The sequence below is a fragment of the Pelobates fuscus genome, chromosome 7, assembly GCF_036172605.1.
Source record: "Pelobates fuscus isolate aPelFus1 chromosome 7, aPelFus1.pri, whole genome shotgun sequence".
Classification (NCBI taxonomy): Eukaryota; Metazoa; Chordata; class Amphibia; order Anura; family Pelobatidae; genus Pelobates; species Pelobates fuscus.
In genome coordinates, this window is record NC_086323.1 from 166,051,109 (window position 1) to 166,078,090 (window position 26,982).

Here is a 26,982-nt window from a genome sequence, read left to right on the forward strand (position 1 = left end):
CATTGCACTCCTGGTACCATAAAGCTTTACAGGGTGCTGTTGTGGTAATGTGCTTGGAGTATTCCTTTTAAGGATAAATTAATTATTCCAGATCCCTCATTATTATTTCTACCAGAATCTTACCATGAAGTGCCACCAACGTCTTGCATTCTGACCTTTGTACTATATAGTACTTCAGAATACATTTATGTATGTTTACTAAAAAGTTATCAAAACTGCTTTCCTAGTCTTGTAATGTACCATTTAGTCGGTGGAAATGTACTATAAATATGTTTTTTTTACTTTTATGCAGATGAGTCACCTTTACTATTTTAGATTAAAGGACCACTATAGGCACCCAGACTACTTCAGCTCAATGAAGTGGTCTGGGTGTCAGGTCCCTCTAGTTTTAACCCTGCAGCTGTAAACATAGCAGTTTCAGAGAAACTGCTATGTTTACATTAGGGTTAATCCAGCCTCTAGTGGCTGTCTCATTGACAGCCGCTTGAGGCGCTTCCGCACTTCTCACTGTGATTTTCACAGTGAGCAGACGCTTGTGTCCATAGGAAAGCATTGAGTAATGCTTTCCTATGGACTGATTGAATGCGCGCGCGGCTCTTGACGCGCATGCGCATTTGGCGGATGATGTCAGAAGAGGGAGGAGAGTCCCCAGCGGCGAGTGAGCACAGCGAGAAAGGTATGTGTTTAACCCCTTCCTCCCCCTTCAGCTCAGTGGGAGTGGGACCCTGAGGGTGGGGGAACCCAAAGACCCTATAGAGCCAGGAAAACAAGTTTCTTTTGCTGGCACTATAGTGGTCCTTAAAAAAACTACAAAAATGGTAACTTTCAAAAAGACAAAAAAAAAAACCTACAAAAACATTTAGTTCATAGTTTAGTAGAAATACGTGGCAGGACAATTTGCAATCAAATACACAAGTCTACTAAATATTTTGTAACTTTCTTTAAAAATAATATTCAGTTGATTTGTGCAATGGTTATATTTTCTGCACTCAACATTATTGATTGGGTATATTTTTTATTTTGCAGAGAGTCATTTAGAACTACCGTAATTTAATCTTCTGTCTTTATAAAATCAAGCATGCTCCTGTGAGACTGTATTGTGAATATTTACACATAAACATTATTTACACTCCATTACTGCATGGTTAACAGTTCCTGGTATTGTTGCTTTCAAAGAATGAAATATCACTCACAGACTAATCAAACTACCAGTAGTATATTGGTTCACACATTACTCACAGGCACACACACACACCAGCCTCCACATCACTCACAGGCACACATGTCTACCTACATGCATGGCATAATTTTGCACATCTTTTAAAGGCACACACACCTACCTACTTACATGAAATTATTTGGCACAGCACTTGCAGGCACACACCTACCTACATTGGTGATATTGTTTTACACATCTCTTGCAAGCACCCACAGCTACCTTCAAGCATAGTATTTTTTTTTTGCAAATCATTCTCACATACACACACCTCTACCCCTACCAGCAGGATATTGTTTCTCACAGTGCCCACAGACATACTACTAATCATTTACACTAACCTTACTATTGTAACAAAAACAAGCTCATGATACAGACAAAAGGCTAAAATAGGTGTCTACGTTGGTGTTCTAGGTCGGATGAACATGTGGGGGGAGAAATAGCACCTGTTTTCCTTGATAGGGTATCGGAACAATATATTTTGCAGTATAGCACAAGATCTGCATATTGAAGGACTATTTGGAAGGTGTTTCTACATTCATTCCTTATTAATTAAACTCACAGTACACAGATGTTATACAGGTGAAGAGTTTTTCAGGTTTAACCCCTTAAGGACACATGACGTGTGACATGTCATGATTCCTTTTTATTCCAGAAGTTTGGTCCTTAAGGGGTTAAAGAAAGACAGGAAGAGATGTTGTTAGAGGTGTGTGAGAACTACGGTTAAGATTCATCAGAAGTTATGGAAGAACAGATTTCTGTGGCTGTTGAGTAGTTGAAATGCTATAATAAGTCACAGATTTGACAGTGACATGCTTGCCTATTGATTTCCCTTATATAGAGCATCAACTAGTTGTACTGAATTTAAAAAGGTTACATGTATCTCTATCTATTGGTCGGTCTGTCTGTCCGTCCGTCCACCCATATTCATACATAACCTCTCTCTTGCGGTAAGATACTCCCTTTAAAACAACGCAACCATTGTTTGCTCCATTTTAGTTTTATCTGATTTTCATTTTTATATTTTGAAAATGACTATATCAAATATCACAGCCTGCTATTAAGTAATATGGACAAGGGAATCGTTGAGAAATCTCTGTATTTAACAGATATTTGGCTTTGAATTCTACCTGCTTTGATATTAAATCCAAAAGAATTTTCCTGTAATAAATAAATTTACCTTTACTTGATCTCACTTGACAATCACCTTTGAAATGTACTTATTGTGGTCAAGGTAATTTTTGTGTAATTTTATACACCGAGTCTCTCTGTTACACAAAAGTCCATTTTGATATTAGCATTTTAGTAGATAGTTTGTCTTTTGTTTGGAATTTACATCGTTGGATAAAACGTTGTAAATCCTTTAGATGCTTTTCTTTCAGATTTACCGGTATATTAAAGATTTAGCCAATGACACCATAATCCACTTCAGACAAAACAGGTCAAACAATGAAAATAAAGAGGAGAAATGTTAACGTTTATGCTTATATTCTGAGTGCTGAGGACAAAGGACAGAGCTTAAAACAATGATTGGCAGGGAGGTAAGATGGCGGCATGCAGCTGCAGGATAAAAAGACGTGGTTTTCCACATTTAAATATTTTCATTGCTCTTCTGAGCACTATTCTCAAGTAATAGAAAATGGTAACAACAGTGCTAATCTTTTTTTGGTCTAGATCTATATTCAACGACTAAGTATGTTACCTCTGATTACGTGTATTACGATTAGAATAGTTTTATAAACAGGTCTATTAATTGTACTTCAGAATATAGTTCAGGAAAATGATATGATTCAGGGGTAATTTGTTTGAGTAGGATAAAAATAATAATATCATAACATACAAAGAAGTACTAATACACTATTAACTCCATACTATTCATATTCGTGAATCAATTAAGCACAATAGCCTTAGGAAAAACACGTTGTAACCATCTGTCTACATCTCCACCCAGTGGCCATATGTTGAACTTCAGTGGAAAAATGAATTGTTGCCAACAGAGGCAGATTAAGAGCAGGTGGGGCACCAGGACAACCCTCTAGCACTAAATAAAATAAGAAAACTCAAAGTGGAGCATATAATCTGGGTCCTTATGATTAACTGCCACAATTATAAACTATAGAATATCTGTTCTATTTTGGGGGGGGGGGGGGGGAAATCTTACCTTTTAAACGACCCCATTGTTAACAATTTATTCATCACTGCGCCTTCAACTTCACCAAAAAAGCTTCCAGTCTGAATAAAAAAAAATAAAAGTGAAATCCAATTAGTGAAAAAAAAGACTACTGAGAATGCGTTTAGTGAGCTTGAATGATTAAGACAAAATGAAAAGGATATATTACACAGGACAAACTAGGGCAACATGATTTAGATGGCATGACATCAAATGTCTTTAATTTGCAATGTTTTAAATTAAAATAGTTTTAAATCACGAGGAATGCTCAGCGCTGTCATCTTGCTGTCAATATTAATTGTATTTAATGTTGTTATTTGTGTGATTACCAATGGCATCTCCAGTCCGATTTAATATGATACATAATATGATCCTCCCTACTGCAAACACTATAACTTTTCAAACTATGACTAACTGCCTTAAAATAAAACATATTTCCTTAGAAAGTCAGAGCATGTTCCCTAACGATGCCCGTTAGTGTACACATTTCTCAGTATGAACATCACAATTATTCTAGTGAGTTGCGTAAAATTATGATTTTCATTCCATTCTTTAGCTAGTGCACAAATTACAACAAAATAAAGTTTACATAATTATTAACAAACTTTTTTTTTAAAATGTATTAAGCATATTATATTGTTTTTGTTATACGTCAAATACATTGCTAGATGCAGATTGGTGTTTTGGGGGTTCATAGGAAATCAAAACAAAAAGTTAATTTACATTATTTGTGTATCCTATATATTGCAATATTGCATGTACTATCAGAAAATATAAACTAGAGAGAGGAAAATACATGCATAGATACATTAAGTGAGAACTGAAACTATAAATAAGAAAAGTTACATTACATGTAGTGCTCATGGGAATTTGTAAATTCTTGGGTGGTATGTTTGGGATTCTCTATATACCATCAGAATGTCAAAAACATTCTGCATTTCACCATCTACATAGACATCAGTCAGACATCTACATAGAACCTGTATGTATGTATGTAACCTGTACCTGTATGTATGCCCTGCAAAACATGCAGCGCCTACTCCGTACCAACTTGCACTTTTTGTACTTTGCAAAGACCAGTTCTGTGAGGATAAATGGCGATGTCAATGTAATTAAATACCTTCTGTGCTAGTTAGAGAGACTTTTTAGATTGTGTACTGTAAAATACTTTTTTTTCAGCCAGGGGATGACCAACACTGGAGCAGAGGTGAAGGTAAGTAAGGCCAAACTTGTGTTGTATTGGGATAAAACGACATAGAGAAGAGAATGCACAAAATCATGTACATTACCTAAGCATTATTACATTAACCCCTTAAGGACCAAGTTTCATTTATTTGTTTTTCACTTAAGGACTAAAACAATTTTTGCCCTGTGTGTGTTTAGCCACAATTCCCATCTTTCTCATTTACTGGACAATATTACATATTATATACTGTTTTTTAAAAGACAAAAGGGACTTTAATTTGATGTGACAATCATATATACATTCGTATTTGTTATAATGAAAATAAACAAAAAAAAAGTCACAGTTTTGCCAAATATAATGTGTGCATAATTAGCGCAGCTTAAGGTAAGTAATTTTAAATAAAATCTATTATTTGTCCTGATATACAGAGTATATAATATTCTAGGATTTCAGTCCATTTTTGGTAATTACAGGTCACAACATACAAGGAGTCATATAAAATTTCAATGTGGAGTGATTTTAGAATATGGAATGTTTGTCTTGTAAGCTTAATAGGCATCACATAAAACAAAATTGCCACACAAAAGTATATAATTATATAAAGTAGACATCACAAGCTATTTACCTAAAGGTATTCTAACATTTATTATGTAGCCAATCTCTGCTAAATATTATAGTAAAATAGTTTTTCAGATTTTTAACATTCACACATTTAATTTTTTATTTTTTTTTAACTAGACACTATAGGCACCCAGACAACTTCATATCATTGAAGTGGGCTGGGTGCAATGTTTATAGTGTAGGGATAAGACTGCCTTAAAATAGCAGTTAATTATCTCTCAGACAGCCACTAGACGCGCTGTCCTATTTTTCAGCCTTGGTATATAGCAATTTTAGCACCAATTTCACAAAAAAATGTTATAGTATAATTTTAGTTTCACATTTTGTTTACATGCACATTGCAATTTAGCGGCTTATTTTGGAAACTTGATATGCGTTACTGTAATAACAATCACTAAATTGTGCTCAGCTGCATCTCCTGAGTACAGAATTACCCCCTTCGTATACCCTTGTCAAGTTTTTGTGAAAATACAGAACTGAATCTATAACCTACCTGTTGCAGGATTTTTTTTTTTTTCAATTGACAAATTAAAATAGGTCTACTATGAATTTGGGGGCATTTTAGTAGATGACATATTCAAATAACTCCATAAATTCATGCCATGTGCAAAAGTGGACACCATGGTGACTCTCACATTATATATTTTGAGCTTTATGGAGATTTGTTTTTCTAAGTTTGTGGTATTCATGTTTATTTTTACATTTTTGCATATAATTGTATTTGTTTGCTTGTCTTTAAATCTCAAATGTGCCATTGTAATACAATAATGTTGACAATACTCAGCAACATCTCCTGAGTACAACAATTCCCCATATGTATGCCTTTGCAAAGTAACAATATAAATCTTAATCCCAGTCTAAATCCTTAATCCTAAACTAGACCCTAAATCTTATTACTAACCTATACCCTTATTCTATACCTACCCCTAATTTTAACCTTAATCCTAATCTTAACACTAGCTCTATAAGTAGTGTTAGAAGGATTCCCTCTGCTGATATCAGCAGATGAATTGCCTTGCTGATTTCAACAGAGGGATTCCATTGCTGGACCTAATCCGAATCCAAACTCTAATCTGAAACCTATTCCCAGTTGTAAAATTAATTCTAAACCCATTTTAAATACAAACCTAATACCAAACCTTGTATTTATTATTAACCTAATCTTAACCTCTAATGTAATCTTAATCCCAAAATATTCACTCTACTCATTTCAGTATTGATATTAGCAAAGGGAATTTGAAGACAACACTGAGTGGTATGTTGCTGCCATCTACTGACTATTTTCAGTATGATTGCTTTCTATTTTTAAAATTGAATAGAATTCCTTGAGAAGAACATGGTTATCAGCAGTAATCAGCATGGTTTTATGAAGCACAGGTCGTGTCAAACTAACTTGATTACATTCTACGAAGAAGTAAGTAGAAGTATAGGTCAGGGTGTTGCAGTGGATGTGATCTATTTGGATTTTGCCAAGGCATTTGATACAGTTACACAGAATAGATTCGTGCTCAAACTCAAAGAAATCGGTCTAGATGAAAATTCTTGTTCTTGGTAGAACATTGGATTAAAAATAGAGTACAAAGCATAGTCATTAATGGTTTATTTTCAAGCTGGACAGAGGTGGCAAATGGTGTCCCTCAGGGTTCTGTTCTGGGACCCCTTCTATTTAACATGTTTATAAATGATCGTGAAGAAAGTCATGTTTCAGTGTTTGCAGATGACACAAAACTCTGTAAAGTAATACAATGTGAGCAAGATATTACTTTGCTGCAGAGGGATTTAGATAGACTGGGGGACTGGGCACTCAAATGGCAGATGAAATTTAACGTTGAAAAATGCAAAGTTATGCACTTCGGCATAAATACACAAGCAACGTATACCCTTAATGGAAGAGAATTAGAAATAACACATTAAATGGACTTGGGAATTGTTATATACAACAAACTATGCAACAATGTGCAATGTCAATCAGCAGTGGCTAAGGCCAGTAAGGTATTGTCATGCATGAAAAAGGGCATTCATTCTCGGGATGAGAATATCATTTTGCCTCTTTATAAATCACTGGTTAGACCACATCTTGAATATGCTGTGCAATTTTGGGCACCTGTTCTAAAGAAGGATATCATGGCACTAGAAAAAGTGCACAGGCAGGCTACAAAATTATTAAAAGGAATGGAACATATCAGCTATGAAGAAGGTTAACAGATTTAAACCTCTTTAGTTTAGAAAAACGTTGCATGAGAGGGGATATGATAACTTTATACATATATATATATATATTTGGGGCCAATACAAACCATTGTGTGGAAATCTATTCACAAACCGGACTTTACATAGGACACAAGGTTATGCGTTTAGACTGGAAAAAATAAGATTTTGTCTAAGGCAAAGGAACGTTTTTTTTACTGTAAGAACAATAAGTATGTGGAATTCTCTGCCTGAAGAAGTGGTTATATCAGAGTCCATTCAGATGTTCATACAGCTACTAGATGCATACTTGCAAAAACAAAATATTCAAGGATATCATTTTTCAATGTAGGGTAATAGCTTCTTGATCCAAGGATAAATCTGACTGCCATTCTGGGGTCAAGAAGGAATTATTTTCCTAGTTTGTTGCAAAATTGGAAGTGTTTCAAACTGTTTTTTTTTTTGCCTTCTTTTGGATCAAGAGCAAAAAAACTAATGTGAGGAAGGCTGAACTTAATGGACACAAGTCTCTATTTAACTATGAATATAACATGCCCAATAAATTGAGATCAGTGCTGGGCAACTGACAAAGTCCAGTACTAATCATAATGGCATTGGGGCATGGAGGAAGTTTTTTTTTCACATCCTGGGGTCTGACAAAGTTCAGTACTAATCCTAATGACATTGGGGCATGGAGGAAGTTTTTTTTCACATCCCGGGGTCACTATATCTAGTGAGAGAATCACTGTGGCTGAGCTTAAGCGGTGTTGTCTATAGATTTAAATGGCTACATGCAGTGCTGACATGCAGTGTTTCATGGTGTGAGCAGGGATTTATTTCTCTTCACAACCTGTCATAACAATGGGGATTTAAATCCTCATTTAAATTCCTGTTTGTAGCGCTCAATTTGATCTCTCCAAACAGAGTATAGGTCAGTCCGGGGCCAATCATTCTGGCCTTAGCTGATTGATGGAACCCCTAGATATCAATCAATACCCGGGGTTCCTTGGTATCAGCAGTATTTGTATTGGTATTTGTACCCGGGGTTCCTTGGTATCAGCAGTATTTGTATTGGTATTTTTATGGCATGACAGTCTATGCCATCACTGGGCATCAAAACCCTGCACTATACAATGGCATAGACCGTCATGTGGTCCTTAAGTGGTTAATATTGTTATATACTTCAAATATATTATATTTATTGGCATGCACTTATATTTGATATTTCAAAGTATACATTTCCAAGTTAAATATGCTAAACTACATTCCACAGTCAGGACGTAATAATGAATGTATGTTTTGCCCTTCACATTAAATCAGTACCAGTTTTTTTGTATAGTGTGAATTCCTGTGATATAAAAAGGTACATGCCTGACCTTAGTTATTCTTTTGAGAAATTACAGACATCAACCCCTATAGGCTGAAACTAACATGAGACATTTCAGATTCCAAAGAGCTAGAATTATCTTTTTGCCACAAAAGAACTTAGATCACTTTCCAAAATATGTGGGTGTGTGCAAGTTGGCAAGAACATGTTAAATCGTTCCGTTTTATGGGCTTTTCATGTGAAGAGGTTGTTTTAACAACATGAATTAAGCTAATTGAGCAACATAATGCCAAATATAGTTAATCAAACTAATAGGTAAAATGCACCACCAGCTATAATTAAAAATGCTTTATAGACAGGTGTTATACAGTGTTTTACTTTATAGCAGTTGAAAGCAAATCTTGGCACCGTAGATGTTCGTGAAATGTGCAGCCATCACAAAGATCCGTTGCTGCATGCGCGCTGTGCTGTACTTATTTTACAAACCATGCCCTGCACATTAGTGCTAATGCATATATCGTTTAACCCACATGATCAAAGTTTGCCCCCGTATAGTCATATGTCCTAGAGTTCTGGATTGAAATGTTGAATAATTACAGAGGACTCGTTTCAAATCTTATTGGTCAATAGCTGCTGTAAGCTGTCACCATTAACAACAGCTGGTAACTAGTAGCGACTAGTATTGACGGACAAATTGACACTGTGTATGTGTTAAAACAGTGTGTTTGCTATGCCAGTTAGATATCTATGTACATTTGAGGTTTATTTCTGATAATTGTTCATTTAACCCCTTAAGGACCAAACTTCTGGAATAAAAGGGAATCATGACATGTCACACATGTCATGTGTCCTTAAGGGGTTAAATGACACATGCACTAATAGAAATAATAATTGTATGGGGTTTATATCATGAATCTGACCTTTACTTTAATTTTTTTTTAGTTTGATATATTTTAATATGGTTTGATATGTGTTTTAGAGTTTTATTTGAATGCTATATAGTTTACGTGTATTTTTTTTTCTATAGGATGAATATGGATTTAGAGGTTGTTAACTTCTTTGCTCAAGGCAAGAGGCTGGTAAGTTTTGTGGATTAGAAGTGGCCGTTTTGAAAGGGTTGGCAATCAGTCACTGAACAGAGGTTTGTGTCTCCCAAAGAGGATAATGAGATCCATTAACTGCTACATCAGTAGTGGCGTCCGTTAACTCCAAATTAATATAATCAATAATGAACATGTCAAATATGCTCTCAACACAGATAATACAAAACTGTCTGTATTGTGTTGTCTTTTATAAGCATTTTAACCTTTTAAACATATTTTACTACTTGTCATAATGCTATTACAGAGATCTTTCTACTAATATTTACTTTTTTATTAAACATGTTGCAAAGAAAATAAATTATATAAAGTGGAGAGATAATCAGAATAGGGAGGCCACATGCTTGCTAAGATATATTATGTTCTAAGCAAAAGAAAAAGTACAAGTGAACTTATCATTTTAATGTGGGGTTACTTGTTTTCATTCACTAAACCAGTATTAAATGTAATTAAAAATCACATTCCAAGCTTGTGGGAAAATATTCAAACTATGAGCTTGCTAATTTGTCTATCTCCTTTATTTTGGCCTAGATCTGGCAATTTGGTTTTATACTCCTAACAATTTGCCGATTACTGAATAACAATTTTTAAATTCTGAATATGCATCAGAATTGCCATAATGGAATTGCAACTAAGGTATTCAAGTAAAAAGTAAATGTGAAGGTTAGTTCTGATTATGCAATTTAAATGTGCAAGGGACTTCGCACATTTATTAAGCATTGAACTTATCCAAATTGTCCACAAATTTGGCCATGTGAAGTCATAGGTTAAATGAAGGCCAAATTTGCCAGTCTGTGGGCAAAAAGTTGAAAATAAATAAGGTTCCTCAAATCAAAGTCTAGTCAGAGCTGGACAGAAAAGGCCAACATACTAGCACACTCTGTGTAGCGTTTTGAAGGTTAGTAAAAAAAAAATCTCTTTGAGGGAAACTGTCCTGACTTACCTCATCCTCTGTGATCTAATTAAAGAGATGGGCGTTACAGAAGACTTCCCGTCCTTACACATCCCTAAGCAGGGCAAACCTCCTTCATGACGTAATCACACTGGCTTTATTGCCAGCGTGCTGGCATCTGAATGTAGTGACATCACTTCGTTCCTATTCTCCCTAGCCAGCACTATCAGAGCCAGTTAGGGAGTTACCATTGCAACCACAGCACATGCTCTGTTGTTGCTATGGGTGGAGAGAAGGGTGACATCCTGTGGGAGGGCCTTCTCTCCCTGGCTTGAGTGTCTACCAAGAAATTGAGAGTCTATTGGGTGAATTTTTCATTTTTTTTAAAATAGGGTTTTTCTCCCAAACTATACATTTGCTAGCATAACTGCAAGCAAGATATATGGATTGAATTTGATGTTTTTAACAAGAGTTTGACATGACAGGTTCCCTCTAACTAGGGGTGTTTATTAATCCTAAAATGCCATCAGAAGCATGCATAAGAGTAACACACAGATGTCCGTGGAGCAACCCACAAGACTTGGAAGTCTCTGTAAACTACATCTTGCAATCTGTGAGAATAAGCCACAGCCATCACTAGCATTGACTGGGGGAAATGACAGAAAAAAGCTCCACTTTTTGTCATGTTTTGCTAACCTTGGGCTTTACCATAAGACAAAGTAGTCTAAACCTGTCTCAAGGTATTTTTTAATGTACTTCCACCACAATCAATATGAGTATTTCAACGGTTTTGTGAGGTGACAGAGCTGACTTAAGCCCAGCTCCATCATTGAATGAATTACAGAACTATTAACTTAACTTTGGGTTTTTGAAAAATAAATAATGCAAAACACTGGCAAAAATAGCCAACATACACAGAACAGTCACAACATTAAAACCACTGACAGGTGAAGTGAATAGAATTGATTAAATCATTATAGAGGCACTTATCAATAGGTGTGATATATCAAGCAGCAAGTGAAAAGTCAGTTCTTGAATTTCATGTGTTGGAAGCTGTAAAAATTGGCAAGTGAAAAGATCTGAGGGACTTTGACAAAGGATGGGTGGCTAGATAACTGAGTCAGAGCATCTGCAAAACGGCAAGTCTTGGTCTTGGTCATTACCTCTTCATGGTAATGGTGTTTCCTGATGGCAGTGGTCTATTTCATCAGTATAATGTACTGTGTCACACTGCAAAACAATTTCAGGAATGGTTTGAAGAACATAAAGCGTACAAGATGTTGTCTTGGCCTCCAAATTCCCCAGAACTCAATCTGATTGAGCATGTGTGGGATGTGCTAGAACAAATTCAATCTATGGAGGCCCCATCTCACAACTTATGACTTAAAGGATTTACTGCTAATATCTTGGTGCCAGATACTACAGGACACATTCAGAGGTCTTGTGGAGGCCATGCCTCTAAGCATCAGACCTCTTTTAGCAGAATGAGGGGGACCTGCACAACATTAGACGCATGGCTTTAATGTTGTGGTTGTTCAGTGTAGTGCTACAGCAGATTTGGAAAAATGTTCAATATCAGCTACTTTTACTCCAGTTTTACGGAATTTAATTGTGAAAATTCAGAGTTCAGTGAATAACCTTCAGGATGTGAAATTCTCTGCCTGAAGAAGTGGTTTTATCAGAGTCCATACAGATGTTCAAACAGCTACTAGATGCATACTTTCAAAAACAGAATATTCAAGGATATAATCTTTCAATGTAGGGTAATAACTGCTTGATCCAAGGATAAATCTGACTGCCATTCTGGGGTCAAGAAGGAATTTTTTCGTAGCTTGTTGCAAAATTGGAAGTGCTTCAAACTGGTTTTTTTTTGCCTTCTTTTGGATCAACAGCAAAAAACAAATGTGAGGAAGGCTGAACTTGATGGACGCAAGTCTCTTTTCAGCTATGTAACTATGTAACTATATGTAACTATGTAACTATGTAACCTTGGACATGCACTTCTTTTTAAACAATGATATATTCATTAAAAGTTCAGGCCATATTTTGGAAATACTTTCTGAATCCTAACTTCAGGCTGAGTAATTTCACAGGCACTCAGATCTGACTTAGATCATATCATAGTGGCTCCAATTCTGAGCTCATTTAAGGCAATTAATTTGATGTTTTAGAATTTGATCAGAATTGCCTCCACAATTCTATGAATTTTCCCCTTTGAATTCAGATCTTAGTAAATAACTTCAGTCTTGTTTTGATAAATGCTTGCTTATTCCGGTTCTACAACTTTAAAAATGGTGTCCTGTTCTGCTTAAAATGGTTTTGATTCAGAAGATTACCACCAAATAAAGTAGCCACGTGTATTTACACAGGTGTATTGGAATTATTCCTTTAACACTAAGCATCCCTTGTGCGATAGTCAGGATATAAAATGCCTGCTTTTAACTTGTTAACATTTTTCTAAATACAGATCCCTTTTTATCTACTCTGTGTTAGTACATGTGTCACCCACAAGGTTTTATTTTCAAAGAAGTTTGTCAATGGATCAAGAGTCTCCTCATTATTTTTATGAGAAACCTGACCATCTTGGTTACATGTGGCACTTGCATAAGGTAACAGGAGAGGAAGTGGCTTTCATAAAGTCTATTTGGGATCAGCTCTTCCCCAATCTGCCATACTTTTGAAGTACAAATGTCTGTTTATTGTCTTGTATATATGTCTGGTATTAAATTTCGAATAATATTTGCGCATAATGAGACGTTCAGTGTAGAAATAATTATTTGAAATACACAGTGCACTATGAATACCAAAAAATACAAAAAGAAAAAAAAAAGCTAGCAGCGAAACTCATAAAAATTTACTAATTGAAGCAAAGGGGAAAAAAAAACCTTGGTATTCTTAATGTTTTCTGAAAGAAACATTGTTTCATTCGAAGCAAAGTATATCATATTTCCTGTAATTTTTACATGAGGAGTTCACAAAATATAAAGACCACCAAGTTTTTAGAATTGTTTATTAGTGACTGTCTGAGTAAGTGCCCTTTGGCAAAAGGAAATATCTCTACTACCGCTAATAATTGTTTAAACAACATAAATGGGGAGATTAGGTTTCCGTTGCACTGTAATGTCATAAAATGAATCTGCTGCATTGTCACTGCTGAACCTTCAAGTTCTCAACACAACCAATGATTCGGCTTCCAGTATAATTAAACGACCAAATTATAGACTTATTCCTGGGGTTGACTCCTTCTTAAGTGTAATAATTAAACTTGTGTTTACATTAGAATAGGAATGCTATTTCAAGTCATTTTCATCCACGTTTGACACTTCCTGTATATGCTAGGTAAATATTTAGGGTCTTGCAGACATTCCAGTATAGACTACGGAACGCTTGTGTGATGCAGAGAGACAGATTCTGTGTGTCACTTAATTTTGGGCTCTGGTCCCATTTAAACTATTTGTTTAAAAAGAAGCACTTTACATTAATCAGTACAGCATAAAATAATGAATATATGCTGTGCTAGCATTTATTTTTTCCAAACTAGCATGATTTTAGTGATGGCTAACCTTTGCACTACAGATGTATGTACAATGAACTTCCTCGATGCTAAAGGCTGGCTAAGCATCATGGGAAATGCTGTTTGTAAACATGAACAGCACCAATGACGGCCATTGCTGTCAAAGTAAGCCTAACTCCATTAACAACGTTAGGGCATGCTATGCTCTCCTACAAAAGGAGGACTTTTAACAGCATTAAAGATCAGCACAACTGCCCCCTCATCCCCTCTTTGCCGGCCCAGATACTCAACTTCCTTGCCGGATGCAATCGGGGTGGACGGCCTGACAACCAAGGCAGTAAATCCCCCTTCAGAAAATCCCACCCATTCACATCATGTGATCTCGATGACAGCGACAGACATAAAGCTCAAATTCTAGGTTTTGTTTTGGTCAGAGCTAGTACAATTGCATCATTAAGGGGTTGATGGAAGTTATAAACATACTTAAAGTAATAGAAAGTAATAAAGAATTGTAGGTCAGATGCACGATGGGAAATATTGTTTCCTGAGCAAGTCAAATACTGGACTTCCACCTGTTAGCTAATTGCAAGTCTCACAGTTAGCACATAATCTGTCTAGCAAGGGTTCATGAGAGTTGTTTTTTGGAAGATGCTGCATATATGGTATTGAATACCAGGGTATAGACAATGATTATGTACACTGACTTACAGTGAACATTCATTTTGACAGATATCCTGTGATAAGCTATGAGGAAACATGGTGTGGTCAAAATGCCTTGATATTATTCTGACAGTTACAGTGGAACAATTCAAAAAAATATAAAATCCAAATAAAATATAAAATCCAGGGGGGGCGGAACCGAGCAAGCGAGCCGACTGGTCGCACTTCACATGGGCTCCAGCTACATGGGCTCAATTAAGCTGATAAATCGTGACACAGCGACACAACTAGTGGGAAACCAAGCTTATTAGACTGCCACAATGCTAATGTATCCGACAATGCCAATGCCAACACTCGGCATGTCCGGGAACCACTATGGCGGGCTTGGGCCTACTGGAGGAGGGGAGGGGGAAGGACGTCCGCCTTCCCGCCCGACTCTACGGTCCACAAGCGCACGGACAGCCCCCCCCCCGCCTATGGACCGGTGGGGGATATCCCGGTCCCCGCCAGACAGGAGATACTGCACACCACACCAAGCGACGGGCCCTGCGAACCCCACTGGCAACGTGGTGGCGAGAGCCTCCAAGATGGCGGCGCTGATAGACTCAGCCACACGAGACCCACAACGACCCGATACCACACCAGGTGCCTACGACCTAGCTGGTGACCCCATCGATGCGATCTTTTACCGCTTCTGCGCCAAATGGATGAAGCGATTGAAACCAGTGACAAACTGTCCCAAGCCGTCCTCACAGGCCAGAGCCTATGGCGGGAGGAGACCAGGGCCTTCACCCCAGGGCACAAAGAAGCTTCAAACTGCGACCCCCCACGATACAGGCCCTCCCGGGATGGGAGCAACCAGGGGAAAGCCCTACAAGCGCCAACCACACTGGCGGAGAGCTGCCAAACGTCGACCCAAGCAAAGCTGCACGGCTCACCACAATGTCCCGACAGGGACGACCATGGACCTCATTGGATCCCAGGTCAGTGGTAAGAGGGCGCTAGCTCCAGCACAATCCCGGGGCAGAGGGGACCGCCCATCTCCGCAACGCCATGTGTGTACCGACACCTGGACGGGAGACTAAGAAGGCCGTGGGCCTACTGCAGCCAGCATGCGCATGCCCTCAGGGCACTGGGCCCACAACAAGAAGGGAGCAAGACCACCGCCCCGAACTGCCCTACTTACCCTGCTTATGTATGGCACCCAGCTGGAATCGGATGAGCACAAGCTGCAGACCAGAGTCAGCCAGGCACTGCTTGTTCTTGCTGGACTCCACTACCATGCTCCTAAATGCAGGAACTGCTCCATATACACAATCTAACCGTAAAGTTACAGTTTAAGTGCTGCCATTATCTAATCAGAATTTAGGGCTAACGGACTCTGATCTAACCTTAAGCATGATACTGAATCGTATCATATCTAGCCTAACATGTACATAATTTGCTATAATCCACCGCTGTCTCATAGCTTAATAACATGTTAATTGTTCTGGAACGTATGCTTCTTACCATAATCTATCGATGCCCAATGTCCTAGCATGTTAACTACCTGTCATTGATGTCTTATAGCTTGCTAACTTCTCATAACCTCATGTTTTAGCATGCACACTACTAACTATGGAAGTCTTATAACCTGTTAATTCCACAAGCACAGTTGCTGTAAAGTACAGCTTAGCGCAAACGTGATTTCTATTAGTCTTATTGTGTTACCGCGATATAATCTGCTCCAAGGCTAGCGACAACCACTAAAAGATTATTCATACCAATTATTTTGCTTAATAAATATGATGGTTATGCTACAGTTATTATATTATGTTGCTTAATAACTTTGCTTCGCTAAGCCGCTAGAGTGATTAACTGTAATTTAAGTTTTTTAGACGTACCCTACTCTTAAAGCTTCAACGACAACTAACTAAGTCTACCTATTTTCTAAACGTACCATTAGTCTAACTTAACAGCAAACATACTTTTCTATAAGCTACCGCAAACAGTACTTCTAGATATAGCAGTGTCAAAGCTTAAAATGTATAGCTTCCCTAGCTAGTACCTACTTACCAAACTCTAGCAATAGTTAACCCTTGCTATATTTACTCCAAAAAAATGGGCAGGCCAGACAGGAAAGCTCATGTTAACAGCTATGCCTATGTTTCTCTCAACAAAATGTAAAAAAATTGTGCCGTATATTCATATGCCATGTTTGAATTGTTATGCCTGTTACCGCATACCACTGCTATCGTGGCTGAGTAAGCCTATTGTTATATCATGCACAACAGAAAATAAAGAATTAAAATATATATATATATATATATATATATATATATATATACCGTATTTATCGGCGTATAACACGCACTTTTTCTCCCTGAAAATAGGGAGAAAATCATGGGTGCGTGTTATACGCCGATATCCCACATTTACTTACCTGTCTTGAAGCGTGGGCCGGCTTCACAGCGCACACCGCGGAACTGGAACTTAAATTTCAGGTTCCGGTTTCCGGCGGGACTGAAAGGAAGTGTGCACACTATTGTGTGCACACTTCCTTTCAGTCCCGCCGGTACTGGAACTTAAATTTCAGGTTCCGGTTTCCGGCGGGACTGAAAGGAAGTGTGCACACTATTGTGTGCACACTTCCTTTCAGTCCCGCCGGAAACCGGAACCTGAAATTTAAGTTCCAGTTCCGCGGTGCGCGCTGTGAAGCCGGCCCACGCTTCAAGACAGGTAAGTAAATATGGGACAGAGGGCAAGTGCACTAGGGGACACTATGGGAGGGGGGGGGGACACACTATGGGGGGGTGGAGAATAGTATGGGAGGGGGGGAAGAATACTATGGAAAGGGGGGGGGGACACTATGGGAGGGGGTGGAGAATACTATGGGGGGAGAGAATACTATGGGAGGGGGGGGGGATTACTATGGAAAGGGGGGGGAACACTATGGGATGAGGGGGGGGAATACTATGGGAGGGGTGGAAATTTCCTTGAATTTCCTTCTGGAAATGAGGTGCGTGTTATACGCCGGGGCGTGTTATACGCCGATAAATACGGTATATAAAATCCAAATAAATGTAGGGCATTACTTAATTTATTGAAACATATATTAAACTGTGCATGCTCTTGTCAGCACTCCTGTAACAAAAGAAACTTAACAAATTACATTACTGATATACTACAGGAATGCAGTTTTATCTCTCTCTCTCTTAAATATATATATATATATATATGAAAAATAGAAGTTTGAAGGCACTTACTGTTTTCAGTTCTGTGAACCAAAAATTTTTTAGATAATATAGCTTTGGTGCTCCACATTTGAACTATAATACATTCTTCAAATATTGGAAAGGAGTAGGCACTGGCAGGACTTTGTAATGAAAAAGTAAAAAAGTTTTTAATTGTGCGGCGTCAACGTTTCGGACCCACTCGTTTTCCTTTTTCAAGACAAATTACAATCATTGCAATATCACTTATATACCAAACGCATGTGATTACTTAATTCATTTACTTACTCCCTCTGTGTTTATCCCATCACCATGAAAGATGAAACCTGGAACCCAAGTGCCTGCAGGAAGTGAAAATCTATCTAATCCCTTCCAAAGCGGTGCACCCATATATGGGATCCATCAACAACACAATTGTTACAAAATACTTCCGGACAAGTGTATGTGTTAAAGTGGAAAAGACATAACTAGAAATAGGAATAATCCATGAAATAAAGTGAAGTTGCCTTTATTCCATTGTAAAAATTGCTACTTTGATATAGGGAGGCTAGACTTATTTAAAGAGAAGATATGTTAGAGGGACTGGATAATAAATCTTAATATAAAAATAGATAGTAAAATTAAATGTCTCCATTTTTTATCTATTTTTATATTAAGATTTAATGTTTTCATACCTCGTCCAAGGCATTGAACTATTTCACTCTTTTCGGCAGCAGAGATCCTTTTTCTTCCCCATATTGCATGAAAATGGTGCTCTTATTGTAAGACTACAGATGTGTTTACCATGTCCTTGAATGCAGTCCCTTTCTCTTCTGTACCCTGTTGGATGTGGTTAAAAACGCAATAAAAATTGTCAAATTGGAAAATGGTGCTCTGCTTAATAATGTGGAACACCTTCCTTTAGTAGTTTTTCCTTAAATTGGGCTCACCTGGCAATCTAATTATCACAGGTGTCCGAGATTGTTTTCAGTGATCAAAAGAGCCCTGAGACACAATGCCATCCATGAGTTAAACTGAAAAACAAAATATGTAATCTTTGTGACACAAATAGAATTTGCATAATAATTTGGAACAGGGTGTTTGGGTGCACCATTTTGGGAGGGATTCGACAGTTATTCACTTTCTGCAGGCAGTTGCGTTCCAGGTTTCATCTTTCATGGTAATGGTGTACACATAGATGAAGTAAGTAAATGAATTAAGTAATCACATGCATTTGGTATATAAGTGATATTGCAATGATTGTAATTTGTCTTGAGAAAGGACCACGAGGGTCTGAAACGTTGACGCTGCACAATTAAAAACTTTTTTACTTTTTCATAACAAAGTCCTGCAAGTGGCTACTCCTTTCCAATATTTGAAGAATATATATATATATATATAATGCTTGAGCACACAAACACACACAAATATATAAATACACACACATGTATATAGTATATATATACATACATACATATATATATATATATATATATATATGTGTGTGTGTGTGTATTTACAGCATGTAATATATATACTAAGAGATTTAAAATATATATAACATACATATTTATATAATTGACTGCCTCTTAATAAAACTAGATTTTGTACCATGCAATTTACATTCAAGTTACCAATAAATCTGCACGGTAATTCAACAGTATTTGTTTTCAAAGTCTTGGAAAGAAATCTTGAACCAGAAGTTCTGTTGATGTACAGGGGTTAATTTTTCACACCAACTATTTACACTGCTAGAAAATAATTATTGTGGCATTACCCCATTCACTATCAACCTTGTGGTGTGTTACAAAATGGGACCCAATACTTTAGCTTCCATTTTCTTTAGTGAAATTGTGATATTCACTACCGGCTATGCTAAGCCTCTAATTATGCTGTTATATTGAAACCCATATAGCCACAGACACTAAATTACTATTATAATATGAATAATCTGAAAACCAAACAGGGCACCTGTCATGTTAGTTTAGTACGCCTAGGATTTCACTGATATCTAATTTATTTTTCTTTTCTCACTGTATAACTTTGATTGATTTTTAACAAACTCAGACTACATGCATACCAGTGTTGTGTGATACAAGAGCATAGATGAAATTAGTTCTGGGTGGTTTTGGACAAATAATACAAAAGTGTATCTTCCGCATTATTAGAGAAGCAATAGAGAAGCTGGGCTTTGAGTGCATGTGAGAGGAAAATTGCTTGTCAAACTTAGAAAAAAGTTTGACAGAAAACTAGGGTATTGCGCAGATAGACGCAAAGTACCATAACCAATACAATTAGAGGTAGTGAATATGTCCCTTAAAGTCCCCTTTTAAAATTAGCTTGATTTATTATTGGGAATATTCGTAAAGTTTTAAGAAACGTAAGTGGGCATAATGGATAGAGGAATATGTACTGGAAAAATAATAATAATAAAAAAAACTTGCTGAAATGCTTTATGGGTGAGGAGTATCCTAGTTTAACACTAGTTTATAAATGTGCTGATTTCTATATGAAATAAGCACTTTTATGAACTAACTAGGAACTCCCCCTGGCTGTCAATCAAACAGGGGAGCTAACGGAGGTGGCACGCACGCTCTACTTCAACCCTTTATGTCTCAATGGCGTGATAATAAATAAAATATAGCATTTAATAAACAGGATTCATAGCTAAGGCATGGCACGAGTGTAACATTGCAAATTAAGAAACATTCACATTTTAATATATTTTCAAGTATACATCTGTCATCTGTGTATTATTTCATCTGTTACAGTTATATTTCAGATAAGGATATACAAAAAATAAAATAATAGCGTCCATGTATTCTAGCTTCTGTGTACTTATCTAACCAAACACAATTGATAGTTAATGATATATTAAGTATTAGGCTGCCTTGTCAAATTGCCTCCGAAAAAACATAGTATGCAGTTTTTCATTTACTCTGTCATTAACACATACATGAAGAACCACTAACATAAACATGTACCTGTCAAGCCACATTGACTTTTAAATACATGTAGTTACCATTCACACAACTATTTAGCAATATAATAATAATATACTCAATTAGTAAAACACACAAACACATGCTCATATAGTCAAAAACACATATACTCACACATGCATACTAAACACACAAACAGATATACATACAGCCACATAGAGCTAAACATACTGACATACACACATATATAAATACATACACGAACATGCGCATATACACAAACAGAAAGGCATACACAGGTAACTATATGCCTTCCAAAAGCCCATATTCACGGAGTGCATTCCCTCTTTTGAGTTTAAAATATGCCATCCCTCTCTTCTATCCTAATGTTCCTCTTTTTTAGGAGCTCCATAATGTTGATGTGTCTAAATGTATCACAGAGCTCCACAGCAATAAAACTCACTGTAATGTGTCTTTAAACTACAATACATGTATTTCGAAACCAGTCTGTGTAAATAAGATGCATTGCTCTTTTTCTAAATCACATATTCGATGCATACATTTTTTATTAGTAAGTCAATAAAAAATTCTCAGAACCTCCAACCATGGTGTTTAGTGAGGCAGTGAAAAGTTCTGCACAGTAGTAGGGCTTGCTGGGATATAACCTTAAAACACATTTAGAACTGTAAATTAAAATGCTCAAGCAATAGGGGGTTACTGAAAGGGAGAAAGGGACACTCCACTGCCTAAATACAAAATAAATGAAAAGCACTGTTTAGTAGATAAACCCAAAATGAAAACTTGCATACATTTAATTATGCATTTTTTTCATTGGAGTCATATCTAAAAGCAGCTTGTAAAATCTGCAGTTCTCGTCTGCTGCCTTTGCAATCCCTCCCCTTCTAAACCAGCCCAGACTTTCTGTGCCTGTCCAATCACAGAATTCCCAATACAGCTCAATGAGAAGTCTTTGCAAGGCAGGTGCTCTGAGCAATTGCTGCTTCTTTAGTTCAGTGCAAATAAACTAACCAAACCAGGAAGTAACATGACCTGTTTTCTGTTTGAAAAGCCAGGGGGGTGTAACTTGTAATTGATAAAAGTGTTATTTTCTATTGAAATCTGCACATTTTCCAAAATTAAAAAAGAGGACACGCTCTTCACACATAAAGCTTTTCAGCAAGCTAAAGTGCTTTACGGGTCTGGGATGTCCATCAAATAGTATCCTTGCCACTAGGATTAAATATATCCCTTAAGGAGAGAAAAAAAAGGGGAGCAAGAGAGGTGAGGATAGACAACAGCTTAAATAGCCTGCTGTTCGGTGGGTCCCCGCTCAGATCTCAAGCTGGTATTAGCTCAACTTGTGCCATTACAGAGAGAACATCTCTGAAGCATATCAGACTGGTCCCACCCATACAGGCAGTCCAGATCCGAAATGCGAGCAAGTTCCCTCTGCACGAGAGATACGGCAACTCCAGATGATCGTTTCAACCTTGTAAGGTATCATCAGTGAGGTATAGCCAATATCCCTCTAGGCACCGTGAGCAAGGGGTCCACGTCTGGATTACCCTTTACACTTAAGGAGAGAAAAAAAGGGGTAGCAAGAGAGGTGAGGACAGACAACAGCTCAAATAGCCTGCCCTTCGGTGGGTCCCCGCTTAAATATATCCCTGGTGCAAGTGCTGGGAATGTAGCATTGCAATAATACATATAAAAGCTATATTAAAATTAAATTCAATATTTTATTTCCAATGCCAATAAAGAATGATGACAGCTTTCCTTTAAATTGAATCTGTAATGTCGGATATTGGACTCAAGGGTGTATAATGCTATATATTCCTTGTTTCACTTTCCTTTAAACAGTGTTGGATTAATTGGTGCACAAACAATTGGAAATCCTAAACCATACAGTAGCCTTGGCATGGATAAAGTATATGTGGCTAATTCTATGTGGAGGCATGTAAATCGAAGTTGGTTATGCAATCAAGTCAGGGGCATCTGTGCAAAGTTTAAGTAAAAAAAAAAAAATCTAAAAGTCAAACTATGTATACATGCATTGCCAGCAGTATTTATTGGTACACTTTTGACATCTGTGTATGCAGAGGGTTAGCAATGTAGCGGTTAAATTTGGGTGACTATAAAGTTACATTATTTGTCTAACCCTTTATATAACATCAGCAATAACCCATGGCCATAAAAAAACAAAACAACATGTAAAAATCTTTCATCTTAGAAAAATAAGTCTACTTGGATGATGTTTAACATTAATTTTCCTAAGTTTATTATCTATGTGACTTTGAACAATCTTTGGGAGCGCCATTAATCACATACTGTCTTCTGTGTAATCTTAGCTGCTGTAGCAATGCAATGGAAAGACTTTTAACTGAGGAGAGGAGCTACCGTCTTGTCCCCCAGGGAGGGGGGCAAACATCACAAACAAATATCTCTCTGGAAAATGGTCTTTTTCTGGAAACCATTTCACTGAGGAGCAAATTCCCATAGGGGAATCGTTTGGGCACATAAATCTAATTTAGCAGATTGTTATCGTTTTTATCACGTGTTTATTAAAGGAGCAGTAAGCATTTGGAAATAGTTAATCAGATCACATAAAATACCAGTTGTGCTTCGTATGTCACTGATGTCGCCAGTTCATTAACTGTTTAAACGAGGAAAAGAGGGCTGCTATGCATGATGAATCATTGACCCTTTAATTAGCGTTTCCATGATGTATGGTACCAAACCTTTAACCCCTTAAGGACACATGACATTTGTGACATGTCATGATTCCCTTTTATTCCAGAAGTTTGGTCCTTAAGGGATTAAACAAGCTACAAAGACAGAATTCAGAAATTGGTGGATCCTAAGACTACATTTCCTAAAGTATCATTCTGTTTTTTAATTAGTGATTATCTATTCCCATGCAGTAAAATTAGGTTCCTTTTAGAACTCACAATTTGACCACTATGGTAAAATAAAGCCTAATCTGTTTGGGCCACATGGCATATAGTAACTTTACTGAAGACGTTTTTTTTAGCTGGAAAGAAGCGAAGTGGTGTGCTATCATGCTTAAAGGGACACTCCAGGCACCCAGACCACTTCTGCTCATTGGAGTGGTCTGGGTGCCAACTCCCACTACCCTTAACCCAGGGGTCAAGTCCTGGGGAAAAAAGTGTGGGAACTCCCCCCCACCAAAAAAAAACCCACTCGTGTGCATATATAAACGCGTGCACACACATACACTCACAGACACACACATATACTCAGACACTCACACAGTGGTGTATTTTAATTTTGTGCTGCCCTAGGCATGACTATACCTGAGAACCCCCTAATCTAAATTTACCACCCCTTCCTGTCAAGGGCGCACCGCTTCCTGATTAAGAACCCACCCCTTCCTCTTTAGACTCCACCTTTTCCTGCTCCTTTTAAAGAAATACTATAGTGCCAGGAAAACAAAGCTGTTTTCCTGGCACTATAATTCCCTGTAGTGCCCCCCCTCCCTCATGTCCTCCCCTCCCCCACTCGACACTGATGGGGTTAAAATCCTATGGGTATTTAGCAGATGCTGGATGTCCTCATGCACAGGGTGAGGACGTCCAGCATCAGTTAGGCGACTTTTGGTCACCTAACCACCCGAAAGTCCCTCTAGTGGCTGTCTGATAGACAGCCACTAGAGGTGGAGTTACCCCTCAAGGTCATTATTGCAGTTTCTGAGAAACCGCAATAATTACACTTGCAGGTTTAAGGGGACTGGGACACTGCACCCAGACCACTTCAATGAGCTGAAGTTGTCTGGGTGCCTATAGTGTCCCTCTAAGCACACTCTCTGACAGACACCCACACTGGCAGATACACACTAACAGTAACACACACACTCAGTGACAAACACACAGACGTCACTGATTTGACACACACACACACATTCACTGACACACACTCATTCATTGACAGAGAGACCCACACAAACACACTGACAGACACACACTAATAGTCACACACACACACTAAATGACAAACAGACTCTCACTGATTTGACAGACACTTACAAACATACACTAACAGAAGCACATACACGCAAACATGTGCATACACTAACAGAAGCACATACACTTATATGCACACACACGTGCATACACTAACAGAAGCACATACACGCAAACATGCATACACAAACAGAAGCACATACACTCATACACACACGTACATACGCTAACAGACGTAAATACACTCATACACACACACATACTGACACAAACACACACATACACCAACAGACATGACTTAACATACACACACATACATAGACTAACAGACATACACACACACACTAACAGACATACACACACACACATATACTAACAGACATACACACATACACTAACAGACATACACACACATACATAGACTAACAGCCATACACACACACACACACACATACACTAGCAGACATACACACACACATACATACACATACACTAACAGACATACACTAACAGACATACACACACATACATAGACTAACAGACATACACTAACAGACATACACACATACACTAACAGACACACACATACACTAACAGACATACACATACACTAACAGACATACACATACACTAACAGACATACATACACATACATAGACTAACAGACATACACTAACAGACATACACATACACTAACAGACATACATACACATACATAGACTAACAGACATACACTAACAGACATACACACATACACTAACAGACATACACACACATACATAGACTAACAGACATACACACACACACACATACACTAGCAGACATACACACACATACATACACATATACTAACATACATACACTAACAGACATACACACACATACATAGACTAACAGACATACACTAACAGACATACACACATACACTAACAGACACACACATACACTAACAGACATACACATACACTAACAGACATACACATACACTAACAGACATACATACACATACATAGACTAACAGACATACACTAACAGACATACACATACACTAACAGACATACATACACATACATAGACTAACAGACATACACTAACAGACATACACACATACACTAACAGACATACACACACATACATAGACTAACAGACATACACACACACACACATACACTAGCAGACATACACACACATACATACACATATACTAACATACATACACTAACAGACATACACACACATACATAGACTAACAGACATACACTGACATACACACATACACTAACAGACATACACATACACTAACAGACATACACACATACACTAACAGACATACACACACACATACATACACAAACAGACACATACATACACAAACAGACATACATACACATACACTAACAGACATACATACACATACACTAACAGACATACACACACATACACTAACAGACATACACACAGACATACATATATACAAATTATTCAAATTAACATTGCCCACCCACCCAGCCTCCCTACCTTTTAGGAAAGCTGGCATGGATGGGTCCCTGGGGTCCAGTGGGGCTGCAGCGAGGCGGGCTGCTCTCTCCCTGTCATGGGGGGCCACCTGATTGCCTGCGTGCGCCCCCTCCCCCCCCCCCCCCCCCCGGCGGGCTGCTCTCTCCCTGTCATACGCGGCGAGGGAGCTGTGTCCTCTCTGCTCCCTCTCGCCGCGTGGGTTGTCTGCTGATACAGGGAGCCGGAATATGACGTGTCATATTCCGGCTTCCTGCATCAGAAAACGGCGCGCGGCGAGAGGGAGCAGAGAGGACACAGCTCCCTCGCCGCGTGTGACAGGGAGAGAGCAGCCCGCCGGGGGAGGGGGGGGGGCAGGCAATCAGGTGCCCCCCCCATGACAGGGGGAACAGAGGGCATTTGGGAGCGGCATTTTTTGCCGCCCCCTGAGTGCCTGCAGGGGGAACGGCGTTCCTGCTGTGAAAAAAGTGCAGGAACGCCG

The 26,982-nt window shown here is 38.0% G+C and overlaps 1 protein-coding gene across 1 annotated transcript in view; it reads right to left on the reverse strand.

Moving 5' to 3' along the window:
- Positions 1 to 26,982, reverse strand: part of CACNA2D3 (calcium voltage-gated channel auxiliary subunit alpha2delta 3) — an 868,261-nt gene that overhangs the window by 76,676 nt on the left and 764,603 nt on the right. The window contains exon 31 of the mRNA XM_063428162.1: positions 3,378 to 3,448. Coding sequence (XP_063284232.1) covers positions 3,378 to 3,448 — 71 coding nt within the window. The remainder of the gene's footprint in view (positions 1 to 3,377; positions 3,449 to 26,982) is intronic.